This window comes from Anguilla rostrata, chromosome 4, assembly GCF_018555375.3.
Source record: "Anguilla rostrata isolate EN2019 chromosome 4, ASM1855537v3, whole genome shotgun sequence".
NCBI classification, from domain to species: Eukaryota; Metazoa; Chordata; class Actinopteri; order Anguilliformes; family Anguillidae; genus Anguilla; species Anguilla rostrata.
Window position 1 is genome coordinate 7,414,045 of NC_057936.1, and position 17,500 is coordinate 7,431,544.

At 46.4% G+C, this 17,500-nt stretch overlaps 2 protein-coding genes and 3 non-coding genes across 8 annotated transcripts in view; 4 read left to right on the forward strand and 1 right to left on the reverse strand.

Annotated features, from left to right (window-relative positions):
• Positions 1-1,144, reverse strand: part of ankrd24 (ankyrin repeat domain 24) — a 27,619-nt gene extending 26,475 nt beyond the window's left edge. The window contains exon 1 of the mRNA XM_064334031.1: positions 1,070-1,144. Coding sequence (XP_064190101.1) covers positions 1,070-1,105 — 36 coding nt within the window. The 5' untranslated portion in view covers positions 1,106-1,144. The remainder of the gene's footprint in view (positions 1-1,069) is intronic.
• A 1,568-nt stretch (positions 1,145-2,712) lies between these two features.
• Positions 2,713-2,794, forward strand: trnas-uga (transfer RNA serine (anticodon UGA)). Its single transcript has one exon. It is a non-coding gene; the product is annotated as a tRNA-Ser (tRNA).
• Positions 2,795-3,278: 484 nt separating this feature from the next.
• trnas-cga (transfer RNA serine (anticodon CGA)) lies at positions 3,279-3,360 on the forward strand. The gene has a single exon. It is a non-coding gene; the product is annotated as a tRNA-Ser (tRNA).
• Positions 3,361-3,948: 588 nt separating this feature from the next.
• Positions 3,949-17,500, forward strand: part of shdb (Src homology 2 domain containing transforming protein D, b) — a 29,685-nt gene continuing 16,133 nt past the window's right edge. The window contains exons 1-2 of one of the 4 annotated variants that reach the window (XM_064330356.1): positions 3,949-4,107; positions 13,774-13,927. In XM_064330356.1, the coding sequence (XP_064186426.1) occupies positions 3,952-4,107; positions 13,774-13,927 (310 nt within the window). In that variant the 5' untranslated portion in view covers positions 3,949-3,951. Of the gene's footprint in view, positions 4,108-7,761; positions 9,939-10,208; positions 10,657-13,773; positions 13,928-17,500 lie in introns of those variants that run through there. The other 3 variants (XM_064330353.1, XM_064330354.1, XM_064330355.1) reach the window with 3 other exon arrangements.
• trnas-cga (transfer RNA serine (anticodon CGA)) lies at positions 5,555-5,636 on the forward strand. The gene has a single exon. It is a non-coding gene; the product is annotated as a tRNA-Ser (tRNA).

Genomic DNA, 17,500 nt, shown 5'->3' on the forward strand with positions numbered 1-17,500 from the left:
ACACACACACACACACACACACACCTGTCACGCTGTCAGAATATGATTAATGACAGTATGCCTCCTAACTATCCCAGCTATACCTCAGCAGGCAGACGGGCCCAGAGGAGCCCACAAAAACAGGTCACCCCACAGAGGAACAGCCTTTCTCTCTCTCACTCTCTCTCTCTCTCGAGCTATTTGTACGGTAAAGACAAAATGCGGCTCCTATTGCAAAGACACTGGGATCCATCCAAGCTGGAACCAGTCATTTCAGCAGTTACAAATTAGCCATTGAATAATCAAAAGCAATTCAGCGAGACATTAATTAGACGTTTAAAAGCGACCTCAAATTCAGCAATCTTTTCCCACTTTTAATCTTACGTCAGTATGAAAGAACATTGAAATAAACATGTATATGATTTTTGGAAGAGCGCACTAAGATAAGTTTGTGTGTGTGTGTGTGTGCGTGTGTGTGTAAGTGTATGTGTCTGTGTGTGTGTGTGTGTATACGTGAGTGTGTGTGCATGGGTGTGTGTATGCGTGAGTGTGTGTGCGTGTGCGTGTGCACGCATGTGTGTGTAAATGTGTGTGTGTGTTAGTGTGTCTGTGCGTGTGTGTGTGTGTGTAGGTGTATGTGTCTGTGTGTGTTTATTCGTGAGTGTGTGTCCGCGTGCATGTGTGTATGTGTGTGTGTGTGTGTGTGTGCGCGCGTGTGTGTTTGTGTGCGCGTGTGTGTGTGTGTGAATAATTCAGCACCGGTAGAGGGCTCTAGTTACAGCAGCAGTCCACCGGCCTAGCTGGGGGCCTGCTCCCCAGCTGCTCAGATACACTGACACCCAAACTGCTACCCCCCACTGAGAAATAACTATTAAAACACACAAGGACTTCACAATCTAAAAGCCCAGCAAAATAGAGTTGCTGTTCACAAATCACGATTTATAGGTATTTATCAAAATACCAACAAATTCTGCCATCGTTTAAAATAAGGTAGCCTACATGTTAAAATTCTCAAGTACACTAATGCCACTTATTAATGGAGTTCACAGTTGTGTATTTATGTGTTTTGGAGGGCTGTTTCAGTTCTTACTTCACTCTTTTTAAACTTCGCCTTCAGACTCTTCATGACCTCGCCTTACAGTGGGATGGCTCTCAACTCTGAAACTGTGAAAAAGTACACATTAAAATCTTCAAAAACTTTTCAAGTTTATCATTTAAAAAATATTTTCCAGTGTTCTAAAAGGGCAGTACATTTTGAAGTGCCACAATAAAGCAATAAACTAGAAATGTATAAATATCAAATATCTTATGAATTAAGACATTATATAGCCCTACATATTTAATTCCTTGAATATATTGAACACATCAGGTTTTCCTTAGAACTTAATTTTTATTTTGCTAGTTTAAGAAAACTAACATCTATTACATGTGATGACACCATTATCTCTTTCTTTGAAAATTAACATTTTTGAGTCCCTGAGGAGTTGGAAAGAACTTAAACTTTAAAATTATTATTATTATTATTATCATTATTCTTTTCAAGTCTAACGTCAAGACACTTTGAAAGACAATAGTTTACCATATTCTAATTACATTTCATGTACAAAAGTAACAAACTTGTAACAATCGTTAAAGGACGTAAATGATAATCTACAGGTTTATCTTTACCGTTTCTTTGTGGGGATGCCGGGTCTGTCCCAAGTGCTGTTCCCTGCACCAAAACTCGAGCCCGTTGGACTCACCTGGAACCTTATTCCATATTCCACCAATCATCTTGCAGGAAGGGGCCGGACGTAGATTCGAGCAATAGGTCTGACTCAACTTATTCAAGTAGGCCAGTAGGCTAATACGATGCCCACATAAAATCTGAAAAGTTATTTTCTAACGTTTTATCACGCAAAAACGACAATTTTGCTTTTGATTCATCGCAATACAAAATATGCGGATTCTAAGTACGCCAACCGAAATAAACGCAATCGGTAATTTATGCGAACAAGAGCAATTTCATAGGGCGTTAAAAACCATCGCCATCCAATGGCCAGAAAAACGCGTCCTTGGCCAATGAGAATGACCAAAACACCTCACAATGGGGCGGGAGTACTCTGACAGTATTTTGTCACCGGAAGTAGGTGAAAGTGTCGTCTTGACAACGTTAAAAAACGATTGATGGGAGCATTTAGGACGGCATCGAGCACCAGGGAATTAATGGTACTGTAATGCTATGCAAATGTGTGGACATTCATTGGAAGAATTTAGTCCGCTCGCTGGTTGTGTTTAAAATTTGAAGTCATGTCAACAAGGAGGTTTTAAACGTAAGGTTCAAATTTTTCTAAACGAATGTTTCTCCAAATTAGCTAGACAGTAGTAATAATGGTATATTCAGAACCAATGTTAGCAGCTTGGCAGACGGATGTATGCACGATCACATCCATTAAATGTAAATGGCCAGCTAATCTTTAGCTGTTGTTATACAGCTGACTAATTGCGACCATACAGCAATAATACTGCTCTGTTTATCTAGTTCATCTAAGGTGGTTTTCGACCACATTACGCCTGTTAATAGGATTTTGGACGTTCAGACCATTGCAGGTTGCTCAAGCATTTTTAAAGCTATATTTTCCCCCCTTGTATACATAACTAAGGTATCTTGGTATCTGTGTGTTATGCGACTTCTGTGAATTTGATTATGTATTGTATTCTGTATTCCGGTTTCATGAAAACGTAGTATGAATGGCTGCGATGGCCGAGTGGTTAAGGCGTTGGACTTGAAATCCAATGGGGTCTCCCCGCGCAGGTTCGAACCCTGCTCGCAGCGTCATTTAACCTCACCTTTCCTTACTATTACATCCGAAATACTATAACAATGGAAAATGAAATGTGTTTGAAAAATCCTTTAGGACGTATCCCTTGTCTGTCTGTCCTAAGCACTTTGTTAAAGCAATGTATGCTGTATTTGCTACAGTGACCTGCTGAAATGGATTATTAACATTTTGATTTCTACCAGAACTTAACATTTCAACCTTTGATGACTTCGGTTCAAATTCCTTGCATCCGACATGCTCCTGATTCAGCAAATTAGGTTGCAAGTTTGTCTCCAATTCAAATATAAAACAGTGGTTATTTCAAGGATCATACGTAGGTCTTTCAGCATGTAAAGCAGACATGATAATCACTATAACCACTGTGCTTACAAAACAGTTTTTATCAGTGTCATAAGGCAAAGTACCAAGTCATTGAAATTATGTGGCTGGTGGGAATTAATTTGTTTATTCGAGTTTCCTAAATGGCCATCGTGTGGTGCTGTGATGGCCGAGAGGTTAAGGCGTTGGACTCGAAATCCAATGGGGTTTCCCCGCGCAGGTTCGAACCCTGCTCGCAGCGTAGCAGTTTTAGCCTTTGCAAGATTTCATCCTGTGTGTTCTGAGAGGATTGTGCCTACGACTTTCTGCATGTAAAACAATTATGCTATAAACACTACACTATATAGAAGTGCGCAAACCCTGAACTCAACAGGCCCAACTTTAAAAGCAGTGCACCCCCTCCGTACTCATGCAAACACCCAGGGTGTGGTCGGTCTGCGTTTTATCCTTTCTTCCGGACGTTACCTTCCCTTGCTTCAAACGGGTGGGCATTCCCCAAACGGCCGGATAAAATATGTCAGCCACGACAAGTGCCGTCCGGTTCCAATTTATGAAGGGGGGGAGGGAGCAATTACATTCCCTCACTCCCTCGCTTTTCTCCTCCCTCCTGAACAGAGGTGTGAGGTGCAAGCTTCCAGCAAGAAGGGAATCCCAGAATGCAGTGCTGCACAAGCAGAAGAGAGGACAGGACCATTAATGTCCGTGTCGGTTCGTTCCTCGTCTGTCCTCCCGCGCCGAGCACCTGCTACAGTCGGTTCCCTTGCTGCGCGTCACAAATTTCATCACAGGACGGCTCACTCGGGGGAAGAGAACGAGGGAAGGCACTGTGTTAATGTGGCTCCGAATGCAGCGCCAGTCTCAAACACACTCTCTGGAGCTTGACATTCCTTTGTCTCCGTCTTCCTCGACCCCTCTGCAGGTGGTGAGGACAGACCCACTGGTGGAGACCGAAGAAGAGGAGCTCTGCGGACGTCGAAGTTCATACACAGTGAGTACTTCTGTGTGAGAAATAAGCCTGAGAAACACAAACCTTGGAAATATCAAACCCGACAGAGCCCAGTCCAGCCAATCAGATGAGCCCTTGTTGGAGTTAACATTCATAGATAAATCATTTACTTGAATTAAGTCCAACACCCTCTTTACCCTGTCACAGAATCATCAGTACATTCATGATAGGAACACATTTTAATAATATCAAATCAGGAAATACTTTATTCCCAAAGCCTAGAAATTGTATGTAGCAGAATATTCTAATGGCAAGCTAAACTCTGCAATATGGCTTAAAAGCCACAAGGGGGCAGCACATACCACATCACTGAGTACCATGCAGGTCAAGCCCTGGAGGCCTGCAATCCAGTGGTTTTCCCACCAATTTTAAACCGCTAAAACTCTCCAACTAAGTTTCATTATGCCTTAAATTTTCTTGTAATGTACACAGATAGGTTATCAAAACAGCCTTAATAGCAATAACTTTACCAACCTAATGTGTCAAATCGTTTATCCAGTCATAATCAGCAGTCATCTCCATGATTTTTTCAAAAGCTAAATTATCTCTGCTTGCCGTGACGGTGTTTCAATGTTTTCAGTTTACCCATAACGTTATTCTTCCGAGAGACACATTTAATAACTTTTACGAGAATAGATGAGCTGTTTTTACTTAAGCAGCCATCTGCTGCCTTGTAGAAGTCGGCGTTTTAAAGGCCGCTACCTCCCCCCGACGTGAAACGTGCTGTCTGTCAGTCAGACAGCCGCGGACACAAAGAGGCTCGTCGCTGAGTCTTCTGGGATCCTACAGTAACAGCCGTGTCCCCGATTCAGAGAGAAACACACCTCTAACAGTTCTTTTCAAGCCTTCAGGCTTTGTGTGTAGGTCACCGGGTGGTAGAGAGCAGACTAGCGCGGGCTATTGAAAGTGCTTGCTCACTAGGACCCTGTTTCTCTTTTAAGCAGCTACCGCGTTTGAAGCGAGCATTGAGTATTTGCTAGGCCTAAGTGCGATAATAAAATATCCTTGAAGCAAAGGAAGAGACTGGATTATTCACAATTATAGTTAAAGGCACGGGTGATTCAGGTGTGCAGAAATGGTGTGTTATCATCTCTTGAGAGAGAGAGAGAGAGAGAGATCGGCAAAAAAATTATAAAAATATAAATCTATAAAGAATGCACATCATGGGTGTGTGGCTAGCTCAGAGCTTCCACTTTATTTTTATTTAATTTTTCTGCAATAGGATGTTTTTTCAGGCTCATTTAAATATAAAACAGTGGTTATTTCAAGGATCATAGCGTGTAAAGCAGACATGATAATCACTATAACCACTGTGCTTACAAAAAAAAATGTTATCAGTGTCATAAGGCAAAGTGCTGAGTCACTGAAATTATGTGGCTGATGGGAATTAATTTGTTTATTCAGGTTTCCTAAACAACCATCGTGTGGTGCTGTGATGGCCGAGAGGTTAAGGCGTTGGACTCGAAATCCAATGGGGTTTCCCCGCGCAGGTTCGAACCCTGCTCGCAGCGTAGCAGTTTTAGCCTTTATAGGATTTCTGTTGCGTACAAAATATTCCCCTGTGTTTTCAGAGAGGATTGATCCTGCGACTTTCTGCATGTAAAACAATCATCCTAAACACGACACTGTACAGATATATGAAGTGCTTGGCCCAACTTTAAAAGCAGTGCCCCCAGCACTCCACACTCCAGGCTCATTTAAGAACTACAATTACCAAAAAAAAAAATTTTTTTTAATCAGGTGTATTTTATAACCCTGTGCACGAAATGGTGAACGATCATTAAATGAGTAAAGGTAGGTAGGGAGGTTTTACGTAAACAAACAAGCTCGGGGTACTGTGACCACTGTCAGACACCTTCCTTTTTTTTTTGTTTGTTTCATATTTTTTCTAAGGCCGGAAAACCAGCTGTTTGTGAAGAAGCCTTTTTGTTCCACCTCTCTCTCTCTCTCTCTCCTATACTGCTTTTGTTCATCTGCTTCACCGTCCCCGGTGTCGTGAATCGCTGTTGTGTCCCCTGTCTAATGATGGTGGGGAGGGGGGGGGGTAGTGAGGAGGGGAGAGAGGTAAGGGGGATGATGAGGAGGGGTGGGTGGGGGGGGGGGGCACTGAAATGACTTCATCCCCCCTCCCTTATCCCCCAGGAGGCAGGGGAAGAGTGAGATCACGGCTCTTTTAAAGAGGTATTTATGGCGGTTTTATTGCTTTGGACAGTATCATCGGCGCTATCGCCGAATCCAATTTTCTTTTTAACAACCTGCGTCCAGGAAAAAAAAGAAAAAAGCCATCTGTGAACACGGGAAGCACATTCTACCCACCAGATAAATCTGCAACCTCACCAACAGGAGGGATGTTCTTCAGCTCGAGTCTTTCCGCACCTGCATGTGTGTGTACGTTGTGTGCGTGTGTGTATGTGTATGTGTATGTGTGTATGCGTGGACATGTGTGCGTGTGCGTCTGTGTGTGTCTGTGCACGTGTGCATGTGTACGTGTGTGTATGTGTGTGCAGTGTGTGTTTGTGTGCACGTGTGTGTTTACATGTGTGTGTGTATGTACGTGTGTGCATGTGTCTGTGTGTGCATGTGTGTGTTTACGTGTGTGTGTATGTGTGTACGTACGTGTGTGCATGTGTCTGTGTGTGTCTGTGCACGTGTGTGTGTGTGTGTACGTGTGTGCGGGTGCACACGCTTTTCAAACAGCGTGTCTTGTGACTGTACTTATTTCGGTGCACCACGCTTACTTTGTGAGACAATGTCTAAAATCTCCAAGCGCGTCAGCGTTCGGTGTTTTTCACGGTCAGTGTGAGAGTGGGGACTGAATTATCTCTTCAGAGTAAACTGACTTCTCCCTTTAGTCCCCTTTGCGAGAGACAAACCTGCTAATTACGGTATGCAAATCAGCCGCCAAGAGTGGGCTGAGGAAAAAAAGAAAGAAAAAAAAAAAATTTTTTACAGCTAATTATGCTGCGAAGATGAAATTGAGAGCCGGATAAGCTATATATAAATCCCGTGGTGCCTGTGCTAGCAGATAAAGTAACGTGCGAATAAAGGAACAGTACTCATTATTCAGAGGGGACGAATGGCCAAATCATTTCGATTGATCAACTCCTTGCAATTTCAGCGCACACAGCATCAAACAGACAAAGGACTGCACGTTGGACGTCCAAAAATGTCTGTGCTTGAATGTGTGTGTGTGTGTGTGTGTGTGTGTGTGAGTGTGAGTGTGTGTGTGTGTGTGTGTGTGTGTGTGTGTGTGAGTGTGTATGCTTTATGTAGGGCATTATGTCGTAATAACACATACCACTTGTAATTGTGCACTGTGGTCATTGGGTTACATGTATGTATGATTTTTGGATGGATGTAACACCTCAACTTCAAATCTCTGAGCCAAAAAGGCCGTAGGAAATCCATTGGCTCACCATTCTCTTTTTCATTTCATCGTAGCCGATTTAAATGCCTATTTTTCTTAATTAAATTGTCTGTAAGCACACAGATACAGGTGAGCAGAGGGAAAGGGTCAAACTTAGGGTCCTCGCCGCGTTATTCAAATTTGGGCCCGCGCCAATGTCGGAAGGAATTAAATGTCGGCTAACCAGAAAATGGGATAAACCATTGGGAATTCGAGCGCTGCCCCTCCCCTTTAAGCGGGGTTGTCTCTCTCGTACTCGCGCTCGCTCGCAGTCTGTGGCAATCATTCGTTTGCTGGCGGAACTCTGAACTAGGCTAAACAGTCCAGGAGCGTATTTTTTTCTTCTTCTTCTTTTCCCTCTAAATGCGCTCCAGAAAGAAAACTAAAATGACCGACCAATTTCTAAATATTTTAAGTTTTTCATTCAAAACACAAGAATGAAAGGATTAGAAGACCGGAGTGCCTGTATAGGATTAAAAAGAAGGTTCATCACAGAGCCCACCCTACTCGCTGTCATTAATCCTGGATTGTTTTGGATACACTGAAGCGTGCGTATAGCTACAAACTTGCTCTAATGCCATCAAATGTGCTCGCATAGAAATGCTGGTGAAGATCCGAAGTAATTTTGCGTATGTTCATTGTGCGTTTTGAAGTTTTAACGTCGATATGGGTGGTGATCCAACTGAAATATCGCAAACAAATCAAACGGGATAGTGGAACATATTTGGTCCTGTGGGAATTTTTGTGCAGTCTTCACAGTCGCTGCATGTATTTCGCCAGTTTGTCTTTTGTGAGAGTTTATATGGAGAGAAAACTATTTTGAGGTCGAATACGTTTTACTTTCTTGGTTTAACAGCCTTGGTAAACATAGGTATCGCCTGTTCTCGAGGGGTTTCTGTAATGCAAGGTTAGACTACTTTAAAATTAAAAAAAAGAATTTCGTGTCCCACTGAAATTGAGAAAGGATCTGAAAGTGCAACTAACTTGGGTGAAATTAGGCTACTTCAGATATTCATATTTCAGTATTTGAGTTATGTCCTCTCCATTTCGTTTTTCTAATTTGCCTTGACAAGGACTTCACGAAGAGCGGCTTGGTTAAATGCTTTTGTTTACTACAAATCGTCATGAGCTTACACTATAATTGAGAAGGGTTGACCAGTCAACTTTGTGGCTCGTTACTACTGTAGAGTGGGTTATCAGCCTTGTTTCGTCTTATTTGAAATCTCGCTAGTCTGGAAATAGCCTACATGCGCACGATGAGCACACGCCGATATGTCAGGTCGCGGTCTTTCCTCTTAAAATGATTGACCTTCATTAAGTCTCATTTATTATTTGATCATAAAACGATCACCTGTTTGCACTTGAAGTTCGCTGTTTAGGTAAAGAAAATTTTTTTTTAAATTGTAGACTGAAACGTTTGTGATCTCGCATCCCTCATACCCAAAGGGGGGGAAAGGGTCCAAGTCCTTTGACACCTGCCATAAAATAACTGCACACATGCCTAGTGTAAAAACTGTTTTCAGCTAGATATGTCACCTATGCAACTATCTTAAATGAATGTAAGCAACCGTTATTTCGAAAATATTAAGAGTTCTCTCTCTATCCGGAGTTGTTCGCAGACAAAGCCTAGACTAGCTCTACGCTGTTATTGTTTCCCTGGAGCAGCGACCCGCAGATCAATGCCAGCTGTTGGGTTTCGCGGAGAAAGTGGCGGTTGCGCGATTCCTCAGATCTGCGCTTAAGAATGGCCGCGTGCGTTCATGGTCTGCAGACATGAGGATTAGGCCATTCGGTGGATTTAAGGCGAGTTGCGCTGCATTTCAAACACGGCAGCGATATTAAAATTCAAGCTTCTGTGTGCTTCATGTTCACACATTCACGGATTAGCCTACATGTCCTCTATCTCCATGCGTGAAGGCCTGCGTCAGGACAGTTCAACTGGCACTTTGACTTTGTAGGCCTAATGTCAGTTAACTGAACAGTCAGGCTCGGGCTTAGATCAGCGATAGTGATATCAAACAATCACATCAGTCCGTGTTGCTTAATTTTTCACTTAGCCTGAAGACAAATGGCAAAGTGGCTGAAAGATTATCTAAGTTTCGGTGGGAAGCGCGTCCCTCCTCAACCGCCGAAGCCCGACTACACCGAGAGCGAGATCTTAAAGGCTTACCGAGTTCAGAAAAACTTGGACTTCGAGGACCCATACCAGGACTCGGAGAACCGCGCACGAAACGACTCGGGAACGGACGACCTGTCTCACCCTGCCTTCGGCTCACCACTGAAGTCCACCAGTCTGGACATGAAAGTCGTATCGCCCAAACACCGGCTCATCAAGGTGGAATCGCAGGACCTGGGCCGAAGTAAAATCCTCCTGAGTTCCCTGTCTGTGGAGGAGTCGTCGGAGCCCGTGAGTTATGGCTGAGAAAATCTTATTTGCGTCCACACACAGCTCGCCTCGCTTCGTGGCTTCGGTGCAGGCCTAATGAAATTATGGTAATCGCGGTTTCATCGTCTCGCAGGATGACTTTTGTTATCTGCGTGAATGTGCTTCATTGGCTTCGGCTACCTCCTTTGTAGAGTGGCGCCTGGGACCGGCCGTAATTCAATAGGCATGGCTGTTAGCATTTTTATTGTTTATGCGTCTTCTTCACGTATTCAGTACCCTAATTGCATTTTATTATTGTTCGCTAATGAGATGTGTGTCAGAATTTATTCGTGAATGCCATTCTACACGCTTTGGTAGGCAAGTTAGTGAAGGACGTGTTCAAGCAATGGTAAATCTTAATTAGCCCAAATGGACGTGCACCTGTTTAACTACGGTTCGCCGTTACAGCACCTTTAAGCCTACAGCTCGGGGTTTCAGTCTGCTGCGGGCGATTCCACAGGATACGTATTTTACTTTGGAAGACCGACTGGTTCATTTAGGTGTGATGTTGCTTTTTAATTGGTCGAGAATACAGGATCATCCATCATTGAATGGGACCTCATTAAACATGAAACGTAGTCTACTAAGAATACACCACTTCATATATAACTTCCCGCTTTTTGCTTTTCCGTTTGCCTGGCGGCTGGCCCAACCGTCTCCGGGGAGGTGGACTGTTGCGGGACTGTTGAGAGGCCGGCAGGTCTGAGATATATCTTCCTATAAATAATAGATCGCGTTTGGATTGGCTACCTGGGTGATCTTAGCGCTAGCATTTCGTAAAGGGAATGGGCGACCACGCTTTTTTTGCTCATGTACTCCCACGAGTGTAGCCCGCCAGGTCAGTGTTGGCGCAGACAATCAGATTAGTTTGATTGTAAAACACAACCCTTTACTGGATTATTTTATAATGGGCACATCATAAGCAATTCATAAGGAATGCAAAGTCAGCACTCTTACTGTGACGTGTAAATCAATCTAACGATTTAATAGACTATATTCTGAAGGGCTGATGTTTCTTTATTAAGTTCAAGAAGCATTTAAGAACCCTTGCTTTTAATAACTGCTGACGTGCAAGCTGACCACGCGCGTGCTCGTGCATGGTACCCAGCCAAATAACGAACACGCAGAGGGGGTTGAGGTATTCAAGCGGCGGCTTACAGGAGGAGGAACCTGGGACTGAGCAGCTGCACGGCTCGAGAGCCACAGCATGATTCAGTGCACAAATCAACACGCGCATGCATGCACGTATTGCGGTAGATACCCGGCGTCTCGTCGCGTGAACACACGGTTGCTTCGGTTTCTGTGGGTGTATGCAATGAAACTTAAGGAGGCAGACCGAGAGGGAGTGATGGATAGCAGAGGCCAGATGTTTTTTTTTGTTTTGTTTTAAAAAAAAAAAAAAACCTATTTCAGGTAATGAAGGTGCAAGGCCACAAATACGGCATGCATTTAGTATGTTCTTCACTGTACATTCTAATGGTGTAATAAGTCACTCCTGGTAATGAAGGCAATGGAGTTCTAGAACCCCGACGTCGCATTCTGAAAACAAAGAAACATTCCAAAAAAAACCTACTCTCCAAAGGGTTAATGTGGTGACTAAAGGTCTAAGACTGGGATGAGTAGTTCCTGCCAGCGTCTGCTGTTTTCTTGGTGTTTCGGCATCTACGTGGATACGTTAAGTCATTATGTCACAAGAGTCCCCAAGAGTCTACTTTTCCTGCCTTGCTGATTAAAGGAAAAACCACAGAAACCCAGGAGGACTGGAGCTGTGTTCCATTGGTCTTGACAGGGGTTTTCCGGTTTGATCCTGAGACCCACTGTGCCTGCTGGTTTTCATCCCTACCATAATAATTGCTTCCTCTGAATTTTTAAAGAGCTTGTTCATTGTTCTTACTTAGACACTCGATGTCTTTTGAAGTACGGTTTATCCTCTTAAGGTGACATTAATATCAGAAATGACAATGCGCACCCTGAAGAACAAATGAGCCAAATTCATATCCCGGGGATTTTTTCACCAGTCAAATCATCTAATGCTTCCTCTTTTCAGCAAATTATGCTGTATTGCAAATGATTGCTTTGGAAAGAGGTTCCATTTTTTAATGGATTTAAACTATAGATGGGGAGGTAAAATCAGTGGGGTCCCTAACTGCTGAAAGTGTGGTCCCCGAAACTTAACTACTTGGGGGGGGGGGGGGGAAATGAAGCGTTCACAAAAGCAAATGAGGCAAACCTACATTCTACAGGATTAAGTGAAAGTACAAAATTTACGTGAGAAATTTAAGGACGTTTTCAACAGCTTTAACTGATCGAGAGATGGGCTGTAGTAGAAATAAGCGCACCCCCGTGGGTCCCGGGGAACCTGTTTGAAAGCCGCCGGTCTGAGACGTTTCTGTGTCAGTGCTCAGCCGGCTCGTCATGCTACAGCAGCGCTCATTAATTTCCCAGACTGGGCTACTCTCAGAGGAATCCTGTTCTCCGGGAGCCGTCGCTAAAACAACGAGTCGCTAACCTGTAATATTAACGGGGGAGCGGATGTAGCCGGGCGCGTCCGTTTTGTTTTGTCGCCAGCCATTGTTCGGGACTTCGGTAAGTGCTTTGTTCGAACGAACGAACGGCTACAGCCTGGAAAAAAAATTTGCGGCTCTTCGGGCTCGCGTCTGCGCGAGACCATATGGCGCGCGTTGTAACTGTAGGTTTGCCAGGCGACCTCCGACCTCTCCTTCGAGCGCGACCGGCGGTACACAGAGAGCCGAAATGCAGATACGGCCGCGCCCACTCGCGTGTTACTGTATTTTTAATTTATTCATGTATTTTTTTATTTTTGTGTACGGGATAACGCGGTTCTTAATTCTCACAGATGGTCTCATTTTCTTAAAGATGCCTCGGTGTGAAATGCGAGCCAATTTCGCTCCGCCTTTGTGGAATTTCACTTTGCTTCTGTGGTGGTTCAGTCTTTCTGTCTCCCCTCTTGCTGAGTATGCAGCAGCTACATCATATTTTTGCAGAGGGAAATAGACTCCCCCCCGCCCCCCACAGTGCAATTACTGTTCTCTAGATCAAAGCCTTATTACTCAACAGAACAGATATGATGAATGTTAGCATGCGGTCGCGACGGAGGCGTCAGCGGGGGTCCGAACATTGACCGCGTTTGTTATTGTGAGTAATAAATCACGGACTTAGGGAGGAGTAATTACCATGTGCGGACTCTTGTTTCATTATTTTCCCAAAATATTTTTTTTGTGTGTGTGTGACACACCTGCACATGCTACACTCTCAGGGGGGGGAAAAAAGGTTCTTTTGGTCTCTCTTCACAGGGGGAACTTGCTTGTCTTGTCTCCATAGGGCAGGGGTGTTCAGTCTCATCCGAAAAAGGGCCGGTGTGGGTGTAGGTTTCTGTTTTGACCCAACACTAAGACTTGATTTTCACCATGAAGATCATGACTAGTTAAATAGTTAAGGTAGATGTTGTAGTGCTGGCCTAAAACAAAAACCTGCCTTTTTCAGATATGATTAGACACCCCTGCCCTACAGAGACAAGCAAGATACTCTGTGGAGTCATAAAAAATAACCTTCTTTTCCAACAATGTAGCATGTGGGAGAAAAAAAAATAGTGGGGAAAATATGAATTTAATGGAGCCCTCTATGATAGGTGTGCAACTCACAGACAGAGAACCCTTGAGCTGGACAGGGTTCCTCTATGGAGACATGGAGAACACTTTTTGGAACCCTTTGGTCTGAGAGTGTAGTGGCTGTTACTTTATTACCCGCGTTACCGGAGTGTCTCAGTTCGGCGTCGTTTCTGTTCCCCCCCCCCCAGGTGGTCCCGTCCGCCCCGGCGGCGGCGGACACGGACTACTCGGACCCGTTCGACGTCCAGCTGGAGGGGCGGCCCGAGGCGGAGCCAGAACCGGCGGCGCCGCGCGAGAGCAACAGCTACATGGAGCCGTACGAGGCGCAGAGGGTCATCGCCGGTGCGTAGCGCGCTCCGCTTTCCCGCTACGCTCCGCGTACGCTTACCTCTCGTCCTGTTTGGGCTCCGCTTCTTTCCTGTCATCTTCTCTCTCTCCCTCGCTCTCTCTGTCTCCCTCTCCTCTCTCTCTCTCTCTCAGTCTGACTCCTCTCTCTCTCCCTCCTTCCTCTCTCTGTCTCTGTCCCCTCTTTTTCTCTCTCCCTCTCCCCACTCTTTCGCTCCTTTGTCTCTACATTTCCCTGTCAGCCTCTCTCCTCTCTTTCTCCCTCTCTCCCTCCTTCTCCTCCTCTCTCTCCCTCTCCTCTCTCTCTCTGAGTCTGTGTCTCTCTTCCTCTCTCTCTTCCTCCTCTCTCTCCCTCCCTCTCTCCTCTCTCTCCCTCTCTCCCTCTCTCTCTGTATTATTTCACTGTGTCTGTGAAATGGCCCTTGTTCCTCTGAAGAGCGGATTGCTGAGCCTCTCTCTCCCTCTCTCTCTCTCTCTCTCTCCCCCTCTCGCTCTCTCTCTCTCCCTCCCTCTCCCTCTCTCCCTCTCTCTCTCTGTATTATTTCACTGTGTCTGTGAAATGGCCCTCGTTCCTCTGAAGAGCGGATTGCTGGGCCTCTCTCTCCCTCTCCCTCTCTCTCTCTCTCTCCCTCTCTCTCTCTCTCTCTCTCTCTCTGCCTGCAGTAATTTTTCCTCCCAGGTCCTGAGGGAGAGCTGGGAGCTCCGCTAACGCTAACGCTCGGGCGCGCGCGTGCGCAGAGTCTTCGGCCCGTGCCGCGTTTCTCCCGCGTTTCTCTCGGTCTGGACTCTGACTCCGACGGACTGAGGAAGAGTCCTGTCATCCCTCCTCGCCTTTTCAGACACGCTGGCTTGACTGAGCCTGTCAGCTCACAGCTGAGTCACTTCAGTGTGACGGCAGGCGGGCAGGCGGGCAGCCATTAGAGACGAGGAGACTTGGTTTTCCGGAACAATCCGGGGTCTGTGACAGGGCTGTGGGCAGGGCTGTCTGACTCAAACTCACCTGCCTGATGCAATCTGGATTTTATTAATTTTTTCTTTTTTTTTTTTGCTTCAGGTCTTGGGGGTTCTTTGTACGTGTAAAAAAAAAAAAAATCTATGGAAATATGACAAATGGCTCAGGCATTATTAATCAAAGGCTGCTGGGGTGCCTTAACGTGTGGGCCTTTGTGTTGTAAATCTGCATTAACAGTGTGAGATTGGGTTTGCGAATGGGGAAACAGCGCAATATCCCTGTTCCGTTTTATTTTTTCATTCTAGTCCGATGATTCCCCCCCCCCCCCCACCTCCCTCCGTGGGCCCCCTCTTTTAAGCCCTTTTTTTGATCCCATCAGGTTAAATCCATGTATAATTCAGATTGGCCCGTTTCTTCTCTGTCTCTGGTGGTTTGGTCTCATCCGTCATGCTCTGTGTGCGGCTCGTGCTGCCTGCGCAGGCAGGTAGGGGCTGATTGTAGCTCCGCTGCGTCTCCGTCTGCATCGCTTTACATCAAAAAAGCAGCTTCACCCCCCCACCCCCCACCACCCGCCCCAGTCCCCCCACCCCCGCCTCCCCGCAACTCAGGGGCCTGTCCCCTGGGCATCCGCTGTCGCCATGGAGACGGCAAGGGCGCCCAATAGCGGAGTGTCATCTGAAGGTTAAAGGTGCTCTCTCTCGCTTTTTTCTCCCCCCTCGTCTCTCTCTCTCTCTCTCTCTCATTCTCTCATTCCTCTCATCTTTCTCGTTCTCTTTACTCCTTTCTCTGTTGTTTCTCAGCCCTCTCTATCTCCTCCTCGCGTTTTCTCTCCCCCCCTCCTCTTTCTCTCTCCCTGTCTGTCTTTCTCTCACTCTGACACTTGCTCCGTCTCTCTCTCTCAAATTCAAATTCAAATTCAAAATGCTTTATTGGCATGAAATACACTTGTACTTATTGCCAAAGCGTACACATAGAAACAGGAATAGGAAACATGAAATACAAACAACATTGTGGTAACGACAACAATGCAATCAACAGTGTGGCAATGGCCTCTCTCTCTCTCTCCTCTCATCTCTCTCATTCTCTTTGCTGCTTTCTCTGTTTCTCAGCCCTCTCTGTCTCCCTCATGTTCTCTCTCCCCCCTCCTCTTTCTCTCTCCCGGTCTGTCTTTCTCTCACTCTCACACTTGCTCCCTCTCTCTCTCTCTTTCTCTCTCTCTCTCTGTCTGTCTTTCTCTCACTCTCACACTTGCTCCCTCTCTCTCTCTCTCTCTCTTTCTCTCTCTCTCTCTCCCTGTCTGTCTTTCTCTCACTCTCACACTTGCTCCCTCTCTCTCCCTCTCTCTCTCTCTCTCTCTCTCTCTCTCTCTTCCTCTCTCTTCTGTGTCCACCCACACTTGCTCCCTCTCTCTCATGCGGCTCTTTTCACAGTCCTGCTCTGCTCTTCAGTGCTCTCTCTGTGCTGTCTTCATCACTTCATGCTCTCTTCAGTGCCCGTCTCTGTGTGCAGCAGTCCTGTCCCCTCTTCAGTGCGGGCTCTGTGTGCAGCGTCCTGTCTGCTCTTCAGTGCGGGCTCTGTGTGCAGCAGTCCTGTCTGCTCTTCAGTGCGGGCTCTGTGTGCAGCAGTCCTGTCTGCTCTTCAGTGCGGCTCTGTGTGCAGCAGTCCTGTCTGCTCTTCAGTGCGGGCTCTGTGTGCAGCAGTCCTGTCTGCTCTTCAGTGCGGGCTCTGTGTGCAGCAGTCCTGTCTGCTCTTCAGTGCGGCTCTGTGTGCAGCAGTCCTGTCTGCTCTTCAGTGCGGCTCTGTGTGCAGCAGTCCTGTCTGCTCTTCAGTGTGGGCTCTGTGTGCAGCAGTCCTGTCTGCTCTTCAGTGCGGGCTCTGTGTGCAGCAGTCCTGTCTGCTCTTCAGTGCGGGCTCTGTGTGCAGCAGTCCTGTCTGCTCTTCAGTGCGGGCTCTGTGTGCAGCAGTCCTGTCTGCTCTTCAGTGCTAGAGCCGGGTTCATGCTGTGAGAGTCCGCGTGTCGTGCGGGCTCTGTGTGAAGTCCTGTCTGATTATCAGTGCGGGCGCTGATGTGCAGAGTGGCTCGTCGGAGAGGTGCATGATTTTTTTTTTTTTTAACGTCGGAGAATCCAATTACTTCATCAGCCGGGCCAGTGCAGCACCTGTGCCTCAGGCCGGTTTTGAGACCTGGCTCGTGGGGAGAGGGCTGCGCGGTTGGAGTGCTGGCCACGTTCCTCTCCTCCCTCTCCCTCGTGCCAGTCCTCCCTCCTGCCCTCCCTCGCTCCCTCCTCTGCGCCCAGTCCGTCTGCTCTTCATAAAGGCTGTGTTGAGAAGTTCCTGCGTTTGGAGTGCGGTCGTTGCAGCAGTCCTGTCTGCTCTTCAGTGCGGGCTCTGTGTGCAGCAGTCCTGTCTGCTCTTCAGTGCGGGCTCTGTGTGCAGCAGTCCTGTCTGCTCTTCAGTGCGGGCTCTGTGTGCAGCAGTCCTGTCTGCTCTTCAGTGCGGGCTCTGTGTGCAGCAGTCCTGTCTGCTCTTCAGTGCGGGCTCTGTGTGCAGCAGTCCTGTCTGCTCTTCAGTGCGGGCTCTGTGTGCAGCAGTCCTGCCTGCTCTTCAGTGCGCTCACG